A 14123-nucleotide genomic window follows, 5' to 3' on the forward strand; every position below is an offset into this window, starting at 1 on the left:
GTAAGTAGTTTCTCCTAAAACAAGGATTATAAAGCAAAAATTTAAACTACAGAGTAAAGTATGATTTCTAAATGAAACTTACATGCATGTCTGAATGTTTAAGTGGAAAAAATTTCAGATATAATTCATATAACAGTTGATAGTTCTTTTCTCTCATTCTATGGTAAGTAGAAAATAATTTTAAAAATATATACCTCCCTTTAAATCAGGGAACTCTTTCTGAAAACGTGTGCATGAATCAACACCCTCCAAATGATGATTTTCTACCAATTTCTAAGTCCAGTTCTGGCTGTCAGCCAAATCAGTGTACCCACATTTCCTGTGATAATTATATTCATAAAAACTCCATAGTGGCAAACCCTAGATCTTTAAGTAACACATTTCTGATTTCATCAGAAAAGTTTACCTGTACATGAGATCCATAAGCATCTCAGGATCTTCCTGAAATTCCCTCATTTTCACTGTGTCATATAAGATGCTATTCAGATTGCAGAGAAGTTCTTCCACCTGGAAGAAAAAAAGTGTATACCCCAAACAACCTTAGCATTGTAGTCCATGGTAACAAAAAGTTAGGATTGCACTGAAAGTCCAAGGGGCAGTCATGAGCAGGCTTTGCTAACATAGGAGAGATCACAGGTGGAGGGAAGTCTAGACTGGATCCTCTTTGACCTTCATCTTTGCAGGTGCAGGCACTGCCAAGGCCTATATGTGAGTTGGCCTTTGACATCCATGTCTTAGTCCTGAATCCTTATACTATCTTCCCTCTCCAGTACTTTTTTGGTTAAATTAGTTTCAGTTCTTTGTAACATATAAGCCCTCAACTGTACTCTGGACATCAGGGCTTTTTATAACAAGTAGGAGGCAGCTTAGGACCTCAGCTTAGGTTCCATATAATGCAAATGACAATATTTTACATAATTATCTGTATCATATGACATAATTATATTTCATAAAAGTTATATAATATATAAAATATATGTTATATCTTATACACACATATATATATGCACATATATATGTATGTGTGTGTGTGTATATATATATATATATATGTATATGTATGTATGTATGTATACACACACACAGAGGTTTAAAACTGGCTGATCTCAGACCCACGTATGGGACAAAGCAAGCTCTTCGGTCTACCTGCATGGGAAAAGGAGTGGTCTGCATGGCTGTGTCCTCTTCTGCATAGGCCAAAATTGTCCTCAAGGATCTTCTCAGGTACTCCTCATTAAAGTCTTGTGCTTTTCCCACCAAAGATGCCAGAGACATGGTTACTTGCATCTTTACTCTTGCAAAGTTCTGAGTCAGGGAAAAAATGGTGGAACAAACAAGAGGCAGTCAGCTAGTAGATAATTGGAGAAGGTAGAGCCAGACAATAATAACTCTCCAGTGTTTCCTTTACTCAAGCTCAATCATTTCCTTTTTTCCCAATGAAATCTGAGGCATACTTTGCTCATGATTCATATTTTTGTTTAAATGGTTTAAATGGGTATTGCTCTGACATAAATCTGTCAGCTCCCTTTAAATTTTCATTGAGGACTGGGCCAGCTCCGTGCAATAACGCTAAAGGTTCCTACACAGCTGGGTCACAGAATGTCTCTTTTTGTGCCAAGATTCCTCTTCTTGGAACTTTATTTAAACTTCAAAGAGGAGCAGAATCTACATGGGCAAGATTTCTGAGATTTCTGGATTCTGGGTAGGCAGTGACTTTCTGTTTCTCCTTTCCTTCTAGGCCCATGGAAAAATATGGTGATTCCAAGGGGCTCTGACAAATGTCCTAAAGGCTTTTCAGTAGCTACACCTAATACATTCTGAGGACCCTGCCTTTCTTCCATGGACCAAATTATCTTTGAATATCAGCTGAACATGCTCATTAACATGACCATAAATGTAAACTCCAAAAAAGCACACCAAAATCTAGACCAACTAAGACTGTGCTGTAATAAGGCTGAATTCCAAAGGCTACTAAGCTTCAGTGAACACTTAGGCATAGATGATAGTGATCATTTCAAATTCTCTTCCACAGGTCATTCTGGCACCAGTCAATCAGAATGTGGAAACAGGACAAGCTCTTCCAAAGTCCTAATTCTGTTGTATTTTTCACCCACAGATGACAACCTTGAATCTACACATAGCCATTCATTTCTTATGGAAACACACTGATGGAAAACACTGCATTCATCAGTCTTAATAATTTACTTCTAGATGGAAATTCAGAAAAAAGCTGCTATCCATCTACATGTCCATTTGTTCCCTTCACACAGGGTAGAAGTCAACTGCAACAGTGCACACTTTTCCTCCACCAGTGCTTTGCACTGACTCTTGATTCTAGGTCCCCTTGAGCACTTACGCTGGTGGCTCCAAAGCTGAACCTCATGAGGAGGTAGAGAGTGGCGCAGGCTTGGCTGCGGGTGATGTCCATGCTGCTGCTGCAGTGGTGCAGCACTCGCTGACACAGGTCTGCACACTGTTCCACTTCCTCCTCAAACAACAAGTCGCCGAACTAGGAGAGACACAGCGGCATTAGACGTCACTTGGCACATTCATATCCTTTCTGGACTAGATGCCTGTTGAGATATGTAAATGTCTGCTTGGACAAGCAAAAAGCTCAGAAGAGTTAATGCACTGCTCCATAAAGATAATGAGTTACTTGAGTCAGAAGATGAACTGAAGCAATGGAGTTGACTTGATCTCATTAGGAACTGCTTACTAAGATCAAGGCTACATAATTATATGCATGGTTAGCCAGGCTGCATTCCCTGGTGAAGTCACAGCTCTGAAGGAATTATCCCATGTTTCCTTGGAAATTATTGGTGACTAAGAGCAAATGATCCCGACAGGTGAGAGCAGAGAGAGTCCACTTTATTTTGGCTGTGCTTCATGGCTTGTGGGATCTTAGTTTCCCAATCAGGGATCGAAATACTGAAAATGCAGAGTCTTAACTAGTGGACCACCAGAGAAGCCCCAGGAGTCCACTTTCTAAATGTAAAAGATACCAGGTATAGGTCAACAACCAAAATTTTCAATAAAGGGAGAGGGCAGGGGAGGGAGCACAGAAATCTGCAATACACCATTCTACTTTAGGAAAATCTATATTCCTCAGTCTATGAGAAATTTATTTCTAAACTTTCTGGCATTTTATGATGTAACATTTTGTAAGACTCACTAATGGGAGTCATGCAGAGGGACTGAATCTCATTCAGATAAGATATTAATGAAAAAAAGGTGAAAAACAAATCTGCTCAATTGATTTCCACTCTCATGTCTTCAGTGAGTGGGCCCACATTTCTAATGTGAGAGGCACTGGTGAGTCTCACAGAATCAGTGTATCTGCTTCCTGGACTTAAGACTTTTACCTCAGTGTCACTTAACACAGTGGTGGTCTGTGGGTTTTGGTGCACCTGAAGGAAGAAATGTGAAGCTAGACTGATGAGAATCTTAACTCTTAATTAAGAGTAAGAGAACAAGCATCCCATGTTTACCTTGGCAATGAGAGCACGGAGTGTCGCAAAGCAGTGAGTTAGGTATGTGGTGCTCTGATCACAGCTCAGAGAATTCACAAGGACCCTTAGCACGCCTCCCAGAAGGCTGTCTTTGCAGTCCAGAGCCGAGCTCGCCTGGGGGAAGAGAGAAGAACAGCATCAATGAATCCCTGTGCTATGCCTGTGAACTGAGAGGGGAAGACAAAAGTAGGTACTTTTGCCAGTTAGAACAGTGACGCTGACATTTCATCTCTTGGTCTATGATCTTAAGGGTTTGAGAAAGTACCCTGCATATAGTCCATCACCAGGAGTGCTGAAGCCCTATTTCCACATGACTTTATTTCAAAACTCCCAACTGATTTGGGATTTACGCCTTATTCTGGGCTGCTAACCCAAGCTATAAGGCACACCTCTCCCTCATCCTGGGTAAGCTTTTGGAAAGGTCTTTTCTTGTATACAAGGCACAGCTTTCCTTGTGGGCCTCCCAGGGACTGCTTGTGGCAGTGACGTTTCTAAACAGAAGCTTATTTATCACCTGCAGCAGGACTAATACCACCAATGTCAATAACAATTTTCAACTGCCTTTGAAAACTGCAAGTACATTTTGAGTACAGATGTTAAGAAGACAGCATTCAAAGCAGTATTGTATAAAGATATAATCAATGTGATGCCAAGTATTTGATACCAAGTATTAATCAAAGATACCATATACTTTTTGTCTTTATTTTATACAATAATTACATTTTAAGAGACAAAAGTTGGATTACTAAGGTTCAACTGTGTTTTGACGATATTTCTTTTTCTAGCCCTAGAAACAATACTGGATCCATTTCAATAAATGATTTTTCATTGGAAACATGTAAGGACTCATTTTTGAGGTTAACCAAAAATGTTATCATCTAGATGTCTTGAGAATTTCTGGGAACATTCACTTAGAAGATGAAATTAGTATGGTGAACTGCATACTGTAAAGTTCACAGTGATACAATACTTTTTTACAACAGGGATGGCAAATTTGTCGTACAGATTATTTTTCTGCATTAATTTGTGTCCAAAACAGACATCATTAATCACACTTTGCCCTCTTTTTACTTCATCCAGTCATAATCTTAGCTCCCATACAGACATCAACCATAATTCAAAGGGGGTTGACCTAGCAGGAAAAAAAAAAAAAAAAACGAAAACCTACCTACCACAACTATTATAGTTATTGAATTATAAACCCACCACTTACATTATAATCTTGGCATATGCTCAAGTAGATTTAACTATGAGGGTCGGTCTGTCAAGCACCTAACTCTTTCCAAGTGAACATCAAGTCAATGAATCCAGAAGAATGTTCTGTTTAAGTATTTCTGGAATTTCTAAAGTGGATGCTATTGTAAACAGTTTTCACTACTGTAAATAGTCTTTCACTTTCACTTCCTTTATCAGGCTTCCCTTGTGGCTCAGCTGGTAAAGAATCCACCTACAATGCCGGAGACCTGGGTTTGATCCCTGGGTCAGGAAGATCACCTGAAGAAGGAAAAGGCTATCCACTCCAGTATTCTGGCCTGGAGAAGTCCAAGGACTGCACAGTCCATGGGGTCACAAAGGGTCGGACACAACTAAGTGACTCACTTTCATTGTAAATAGTAAACTTCCTGACTTCATTAAACAAAAAGCATTTTCTATCACGTTTATTTTTCCACAATTTTCTATAAAGGATTCTTATTAAATTCCAGTCGACATATTCATGTTGAACAGATCAGGTGTTTGTTATCCTCACCTGGATAATGTTTTCCTGCATATCAAGGATGATTAAATTTGCTTCTGTAGCCAGATTGCCACTGATCAAGGCTTCTTGATCTAACTCTGCCTTTGTTCTAAGAAAGAAAAAGAGGTCAAATTAAAGTGTACATCAAATCTAGTCTTTTCCTGATGATGGTAATCCACATGCCAAGTGTAAAGAAATCTTCTGAAGAGTCAATCTAGGAGTGAAAACAAAGCAGCTGGTCACTGGAAACTAAGGAATATAGGTGCCTTGTGTAATTGGAGCCTGGTTATAAGATTTTCTAGGTAGAGCCCCCAGGCCATTCTCATCTCCACTATTATGAATAATGATGACAATTATAAAAATAATAAATGGGTAGAAAAGCAATTATTGGTTATTACTAGCAATTAGGCCAGCCAATCAGATTGTTGCTTAAAGCTTGAGGGTCATTCTTGCATTTCACCCATGAGAATCATCTCCCAACCTGAGCCAAGAAGCCTCTGCAACAACCTAGAGGAAGTGAGACTGGGTTTGACATGAATTTGGCTAATCATGATGCTGCTGGATTAGGAAAGGATGATGTTTCAGAAGTGGTCAGGGAAGAGTCAGTGTCTTGACTTTCCAAAGACTGCTTTGGGGTTGCACAGTCAAGTATGGGCCTTTTGTCCTTTTCCAATAGGAAGCAAGGCTGCATTCCTGTCGGGCACACCATCTAACTTCCTGCTGGATGTCAGCGGTTATTACCCCTTAGGGAATGGGAAATTACCTAGTGCTGCTTTTCTATCAGGTTCTTTTTTTAAGGAATCAGAGCATTTTATGCATTAATTCATCTATTCTCATAAATTTCAAGTGAAGCTGGAAAGAGATTTTATATCTTCAAATTTAGTGACCAGGAAAGGGAAGTGTGAAGAATTGACTTTCTCAAGATGTCCCAATGGCTAAAGTGTTGCCATAGGGGCTGGGGCATCCTGATATGAGCTCAAAAGTCTTGGTCCAAGATCATCACTTAGCTGTGCTTGAGTCCCTTCACCCAATGATGGGGGCATTGCTGTTGCTTATGTACCATTGAGGACTCAGAATGAACACTTTCTATGTTTTAAATGTTTTCATGCCTAGGATAGGCTCTGTGGTCCCAAGCTGCTCTATATTTTTTCCTCATTCTCCAAATGGCAATATTTATGTAAAACAGTGAAACAGAAAAGCTTCTTTTCATTAATTTACCAGTAGGTTTAGATTTAGAGCAAAGCTATTTAACAGAAACATAACTGGGGGTTACTTGTGTCATTTGCTAGTTTGTAGTAGCCACACAGGTGAAATTAACATTCATATATTTCATTTAACCCAATATATCAAAAATATTGCTGATGTGTAATCAAAATAAAATTTATTAATGAGATATTTTACATTCTTTTATCTGTGCTTCAAAATCTGACATGTGTATTTTCACTTACTGTACTACCATGGCTGCTACTGTACTAGACAGTGCAGATCTAGCATGACCTAATCTGGGGGTTTTCCCCCAAATGTTTAAATTGTGGCAAAATACACACAACATAAAATTTACCACCTTAACCATTTTTAAGTGTACAGTTAAGTAGTCCCAAGTATACTCATATTATGCAACCATCATCATCACTATCTGGATTTAAAAAGCCTATCAGCTATTTCTTCAAAACAATGGTTCTCAAATCTGACTTTACAAGAATCAAATGGGGCTTTCACCACATACTGTTTTCTGGGTCCCATTGCTGGAGATCCTGAATTAACTGGCCTGGGGTACATCTGAGCACTGGGAGCTATCAAAGCTCCCCAGGCGATTTTAATGTACAGTCGGGTTGAAAATGACTGCTCTAAAAGAAACAGAGCCAAAATAATTGAAAAGTGATCTAAAAGAAGGTGAAAGACACCACTGCCATAATTACAAAAGTTTTCCAAACAGCTAACTTGCATGGTTACAATTTTACTACGGTTTCTCTTTTAAAAAATCACCCATGAAGATGATCAGAAGTGAATCATTACCTCTTGTAACAAGCAGCCCAAAACGTAGCTCAGGGCTGACTTGACCTGGAGGGGTTTGGTGTGCCCTGTATGGAAAGCCTCAGTACTGTGTTGTTTCTGTGACAAAAGGGAAAGGTTTCCCCAAACATCCACTTACACAGCCCAGGCAATCATGCTTTCTGTTCGGTTCTTCTTTTAATCTCATGGAGTAGATGGCCTAACTGCCTAAGCAGTTCTGTGGTAACTAACTATATGCAACAGTTCTTTAATTTGTGTGTATGTTGGGGGGTCGGGGTGGGGTTCAATGCCTAAATTAAAACTTAGAGACTCTCAGAATCAATAGTTTATAAATCAGTTCAGGGAACTTAGAACAAGCAGAAAATACTGAAAGCAAATGGATATGATTCCTAAGAGCAACAACTGGGCTATACAAGTAACACATATAATAAAAATATTTATCTCCTTAATGTTTTAAAATAAACTTGACTCCCAAAAGTCCCATAAATGAACCAGAATGATCCATTCTTGTGATAACAAAAAAGACAGCAACATATTTATTTATAAAAAACACTGCTACTCAAGCCCACCTTATCCCCCACCCCTCCTTAGAATGGATGTTTTATATATCATGGGGATACCCTGCCTATGCCTTGTCAAGTGTATGTATGTGGAGAGGGGCATTTAGAATGTTTCAATTTGTGTGGGGCTTCCCTGGTGGCTCAGCAATAAAGAATCTGCCTGCCAATGCAGGCACATTGAGACTTGGGAGACACAATCAACTTGGGTTCGATCCCTGGCTCAGGAAGATCCCTTGGAGAAGGAAATGGCAACCCACTGCAGTATTCTTGCCTGGGAAATCCCATGGACAGAGCAACCTGGCGGGCTACAGTCCATGTGATTGCAAAGAGCTGAACAAGACTTAGTGACTAAATAACAACTTTTTTTACAATTTTATGTAATGCTGACATAAATATCCCTGAATATACATCTTTGTACACATTTCTGGAGTGGAAATATGGATTGAAATGATGTGGTCCTGGGTATCCTGTCCTGCCTCATCAGCAGCCTTTGTTAAGCTCGCTGAGATTGCTAAATATTAGTTTTCTTTACATGCTTATTAATGTGATAAATGTTTAAGAGCTGGAAATCATAACTCTTTATACCATTGATTATCCTGGAACCCTGGATGAACTAAATGTATACAGATAATGATGTTTCATTTCCTTACCCTTGGAAGGATGTAGTTGTTTCAGTAACACAGATAGCCTGGGAAAAATCGTTTTGAATTTTAGGTAAAAGTGGCACAAAGTTGCTGAGTGACTTACTTATCTAGCTTCTCATTAGTTTGCCGCCAATGTGTCTGCTCTTTCCTCCATCTCAAATTTTCATTTAGGCCTGGAAATCGGTCATTCCCTAGGAGTTAAGAAATGCACAACAGGAATTTGATTAGCAGTAGTAGCAAGATAACCAGAAGTTCTGTAACAAGCTCAACTGAGGGGACTCAGTGCTGTTTCTCCAGATAATTAGAATCCATGCTGGTGCTGGTGGGAGGCCAAACCCACGACCAAGTCTGGGATGGGTTGGTCTGCTCTTTGATTGACAGGCTAGACCTCAGAAGAACACCTGTCTTTTTGGAGTGTCGTCAAGCACATCTCCCATGGACACAGGGTTCCAGTGAAATCAGGGTTTCTTCCCAAATTATTTATTTATGAAGAGTGCTGGTGTTGAAAAAGGGTGCCCAACCACCCCTGAGAAGCTCAGCTCCTTCCAAGTTCCCTGCCACCATGTCCCACTGAAGAGCAGGAACCATCACTTTGTTTTCCTTGAGCACAATGGATAAGGCTGATGTGCCTTAAAGAGAAGAACTCAGCCTCTTGCAGATCACTCTCAGACTGTGGGGTGGGACCCTCTAGGACCACTGTAGGAGGGGACTGGACCCATTCCAGTAAACCCTGCAACACTTGGGGAAATGATCTTGGAACCAGAACTATCCAGTAGGACTATCTCCATAGACTCTTCAAATATCCCGGGGAGAAGTGAGGGAGACACCATTCATCATCCCACAACTCATATTCTTGGATGGGACTTTTTACCACCAGTAAGTTTTAAATAGAAGATGCCATCTAAGGACATTTTCAGGGCTCCCGTGATCTCAGGGAAGGCGCTTTCCCTTAGAGAAATGCAGCTAACATCACATACATCGTGCGCCGAATCCCAGAATCTGCTTGTCTCTATTACCACAACGTGTTAAGAAAGTGATGGTGTCTACTCATCATGTGGGGAGGACGCTCCTTCCCACAAAGGGTACCAAACTCTGGTGACGGAGAGCAGGGAAGGGCTGGCCCCACACACCTGGAGTCCGGCAGCGTCGCATCATCTCCCCTCGAGCCCCTTCCCCACGGAGCAAAGCCTCTTCCAGCCTGGCCTTGACATCCCTCGACTTCTGCAGAACTTGGGTACTGACCTTGTCAGAACTCTGTTTTCCCTGGACAGGACAGAGGCAGGAGGACATTAAGTTTGGCGGGCTCTCTGTTCATGGGGAGAATCCTAAAGATAGAACACCCCATGGTGACATCAGCCAGTTTGGACATGTGCTACACAGACAGCCTCTTCCGGGGGATCCTCTGGCTGAAATTCTGTCAATGGGAATGATATTCTCTCTGAAGAAGACGAGAGATCCTTTCTCGGTGGAATTATCATATCTAGGTAGGTTACGGATATGCAAATAGGTTATAGACTTTAATACAGAATAAGACAAAATTAACGATGCTGCCACTGCCCAAACAGAGGGGGAACAGTGACAAGACAGAACTTGAGAGATACCTTGTATTCAAAACATGAGACACAGATGAAAAGGAGATCTAAAATCCTGTTTAGCTGCATGGATGGCAGGTCGGCAATCCACTTCCTAAGGAGGCTCTGGTCAGCATTTTTCATGATCCACAGGAAGCAGATCATGAGGTTTCGGGTCGTGTCAGCATTCAGCATGTTGTACTGCTTGTAGGGCTGGAAGGAGGCAGATTGGGAGACGGATGCAAGGGAAGAGGTTGAGCAGCAGACACAATGAAAGGAATGTTGATTTCTTAGGACACAGTGTCTGTACTTCTTCCTGGGCTAGGGGTCTGTTTAGGGGAACTCTGCCTTCTCCTGGCAGTGGAAGCTCTGTTCTTTGAGCTGGGCTGCTGGGAAAAGGGGCTGGTCCGGGGCAGTATTCTAACCAGGCTTTCAGCCACGTAATTGTGGACACCCTCCGTTTCAGGAGCAGTGTGGTCTGGGGGTCTGCCCTGGACCTGGACCATGCCTTCCCTCCCCCCAACCCAACCTCAGTAATCCACAAGGGCTTCCAAGCTCCTAAGATCAAGTCTATCTCCTTCACACTGGGGACTGCAGGGTTAGACTTACAGCAGATAACTACCCTGGCTGGGTTCCCAAAATACCCTAACTAGTCAAGATTTAGCTTCTTTGTCAGAGTCCAAAGTGTAAGGGTCATGAACTGCTCAGCAAATGAATCAAATACATAATTCAGGGGAGTCCTTTAGAACAGTACTTCAACCACAATTTATGTTTTCCTGGGGACAGGATGTGGGGGCTCAGGCCACTTGCTCTCATGCTTTGGCCACAAGTGTTCATTTTAGAGTGCTGAGCACACTGTCACTCATCCAAACAACACAAAGGACAACATGTGATTCACGTGGCGTAGCTAATATCCAACAGAATGTAGGAGTGAAGCTGCAGAGAGGTGTTAGTTCATATGTGAGGGGAATGGTAGGTTTGAATGGGGAGGATAGGGCTTACAAAGTTACTTTAGTCTTTCTGAGTGTGACCACAAGAAGAAGTAATATTTTTAAATGTATTATAACTTCATAGGAAATATCTTCTAAGAGGTGAACCTTGGACTTTTTGAGTTTCTCTGTTGGAGACCAGCAAGAATGTAAAAGGCAGATACCACCTGAAGCAGCCAATTTTGGTAAGACGGATATTAGAAAGGTAGAGGAGGTCATAAAGCACATCATATTTGTCAAGCTGTAGGATGAGTAATGTCAACTCTCCATGTCTTTTCTCTTTTTCACCCCCTGTCCTTCAACTCTTATGGGTGTGTGTTGGGGGGGGGGGAATTGGGGAGTGCTAGAGGGAAGAGAAGACAGTCACTCAGCAAAGCAGAATTATAGGTTGAGAGGCTACCTTCCCAGGAAAGAACTGGGTTGAATTCTCTGCAGATATGAATGCTACACTGAAATGCAAACTTAAATTAAGCTGCAGAATGCCGCTCTGTCTTGGCAAAGGGATTGTCAGAGCTCAGCAAGGAACAGAGGGAGATTCCACAGAGTGCGAGCCTCCCACTTGAAGGATCCTTGGTTTGATCTCCTTTGCAATATCTCAAATTTTCCAAGTTAACCTTTCTTGGTTTTCCAAACCTTGAACTTAACACTACTGAAACTGCCTGAATTTGTTCTGTGAGTCTCTTGCTGTTGTCAGAATCCTGTCTGACTCTGTGTTATCTCACCTGTGTCATTTTCCTTCTCAACTGCTAGCCTCACAATGATTTCTTCCAGCATTGGGCAATGAGGCAGAAATTTCATTGCCTGTTCTATGCTGGGTTCTGGTAGGTGAATTTAGGAACACATCCATTAATAGATGGGAAAAGACACAAAATGAAAAATAAACAGGAGAAATGTGGACCAACATACCAGGGAAGACAACATTGTTCCACCTGTCTTCAAATTAAAATTTCCAGCTATAGCCAATGCCACATTCTGATTAATTGCACTGGTCCCTTCTTGTTCTTCATCTGAGCCATTGGCACGATTTTTTCCACCTCGAGCTTCTGGAGCTGCAATTAAAATATTATTGATCTTATTACATGATCCAGCAACCATGCTTCCTGGTATTTACCCAAACAAGTTGAAAACTGATGTCCACACAAAAATCTGCACACAGATGCTTACAGCAGCTTTGTTCATAATTGCTACAACTTGGAAGTAACCAAGACGTCCTCCAACAGGTGAATGGATAAAAAACTGGCACATTCAGACAATAAACTATTATTCAGTGCTAAAAAGAAATGAGCTATTAAGCCATGAAAAATCATGGAAGAAACTTAAATGCATATTACTAAGTGAAAGAAGACCATATGGAAAGGCAAAACTATGGAGACAGTAAAAAGTCCACCCCTCCTTTTCTCACTTGGCACCCATACATCTGTTCCCTATGTCTGTATCTCTATTTCTGCCTTGCAAATAGGATCAATTATACCATTTTTTCTAGATTCCACACATATGTTTTAATATACGGTATTTGTTTTTCTCTTTCTGACTTAATTCACTCTGTATGACAGTCTCTAGGCTCATCCACATCTCTGCAAGTGACTCAATTTCATTCCTTTTTATGGCAAAGTAATAGTCCATTTACATATGTACTACATCTTCTTTATCCATTCCTCTGCTGATGGACATCTAGGCTGCTTCCATGTCCTGGCTATTGTAAACAGTGCTGCTGTGAACATTAGGGTGCATGTATGTTTTTGAATTACAGTTTTCTCTGGGAATATGCTTAGTAGTAGAGGGATTTCAGCATAGTAATTTAAAACCTGACATTTAGCACTATTTATCTGTTACCATCTATAGTGAAAAGCAGGCAGTCTAATAAAAGAGACAAAATGTCCAGCACAATATTAGGCTAGAAATTAAGTTTTCAAACTGTGAAAACAAAAAATTTCAAAGCTTTCATAATACTTTTCTATAATATGGTATTTTTACTTCATTTATGTATTTCAAATAATGGCCAAATAGAAAGGATTATAAAATTACAGAATTAAATAAGTACCTTATAGAGTAATATGCCATTACTACAAATTCAGCAATAATTTATTAGATTTTGAATGTCTGAAATAAATGTTAATTTATTATACTCATGTAATATACTTATATTTATACATAGGTATAGATGTATGCAAACAAAATAGGGACCCACCATTTAAAAGGTTTATTTTTAAGACCATGATCAATTTCACATAGACAGTATTTGTTTAAGTAGTTCTGAGGAAAATGTGTTAAAACATGTACGACTGATCTATTAGAAACTCATAATTTTATAGACCTGTCAACATTATAGTTTTTTGACTTTCAATTTTTCAGAAAAATAGCCATGTGAACAAATTTTCACCTGCCAAACTTGTAAAAACAGAACTCAATTTTTTAAAAAATAATAATTCACTATTGTTCTTAAGTCAATAGAATTTTTAAGCACACAGTGAAATCAAGAGCATGTGGCAATTATTCAAGACCTGATAACATTATCAGGATTACTTTGAGGATACGTTCTCATTTTTCCTAAATGTGCATAGGCTCATGGTTACAAGAAAAAGAGAGGAGAGAAGGATAGAAACATTTGCTGCCAAGATGCTTTCATAGAAGTTCTCTCATTTCCTCTTTATCACAACCCTAAGATACAGGCATTGCTATCACATTTTTACAGCAGAGGAAAGGAAGGGAAGGCATTAAAAGGTTGAGGAAATTTCCAAAGGTCACATATAGTAATAAATGGGCTGGAATTTGAATTCTGTTGTATTTTTTTTTAATATTATACTCTTAGTTTATCAATCAAAAGATTTCATATCTAATAAATGTACTATATTATCTTTAATAATAGAATATTTACATTGTTTTCCCACTTGTTAGCTACATCATGACTATAAAGCTCAGTGCATACATAAAGAAATCATTGAGATTTAAAAGACCAAGTGCTCTAGAAGGGTGGGAAGGGGTGGGAGGTGGGAGGGAGGTTAAAAGGGAGGGGATATATGTATACCTATGGCTGATTCATGCTGCTGTATGGCAGAGGCCAGCACAATATTGTAAAGCAATTTTCCTTCAATTAAATAACTA

At 40.0% G+C, this 14123-nt stretch overlaps 1 protein-coding gene across 2 annotated transcripts in view; it reads right to left on the reverse strand.

Moving 5' to 3' along the window:
- Nucleotides 1–14123, reverse strand: part of DOCK8 (dedicator of cytokinesis 8) — a 173383-nt gene that overhangs the window by 28178 nt on the left and 131082 nt on the right. For both annotated transcript variants that reach the window (XM_081502767.1, XM_081502760.1), the window contains exons 30-38: nt 11928–12070; nt 10063–10245; nt 9592–9724; nt 8565–8652; nt 5257–5353; nt 3489–3623; nt 2357–2509; nt 1147–1305; nt 407–507 (exon numbers count right to left, since the gene is read on the reverse strand). In XM_081502767.1, coding sequence (XP_081358893.1) covers nt 407–507; nt 1147–1305; nt 2357–2509; nt 3489–3623; nt 5257–5353; nt 8565–8652; nt 9592–9724; nt 10063–10245; nt 11928–12070 — 1192 coding nt within the window. The remainder of the gene's footprint in view (nt 1–406; nt 508–1146; nt 1306–2356; nt 2510–3488; nt 3624–5256; nt 5354–8564; nt 8653–9591; nt 9725–10062; nt 10246–11927; nt 12071–14123) is intronic.

Source organism: Giraffa tippelskirchi, chromosome 1 (genome assembly GCF_054371585.1).
Source record: "Giraffa tippelskirchi isolate mGirTip1 chromosome 1, T2T-mGirTip1v1.2.pri, whole genome shotgun sequence".
In the NCBI taxonomy this organism is placed as follows: Eukaryota; Metazoa; Chordata; class Mammalia; order Artiodactyla; family Giraffidae; genus Giraffa; species Giraffa tippelskirchi.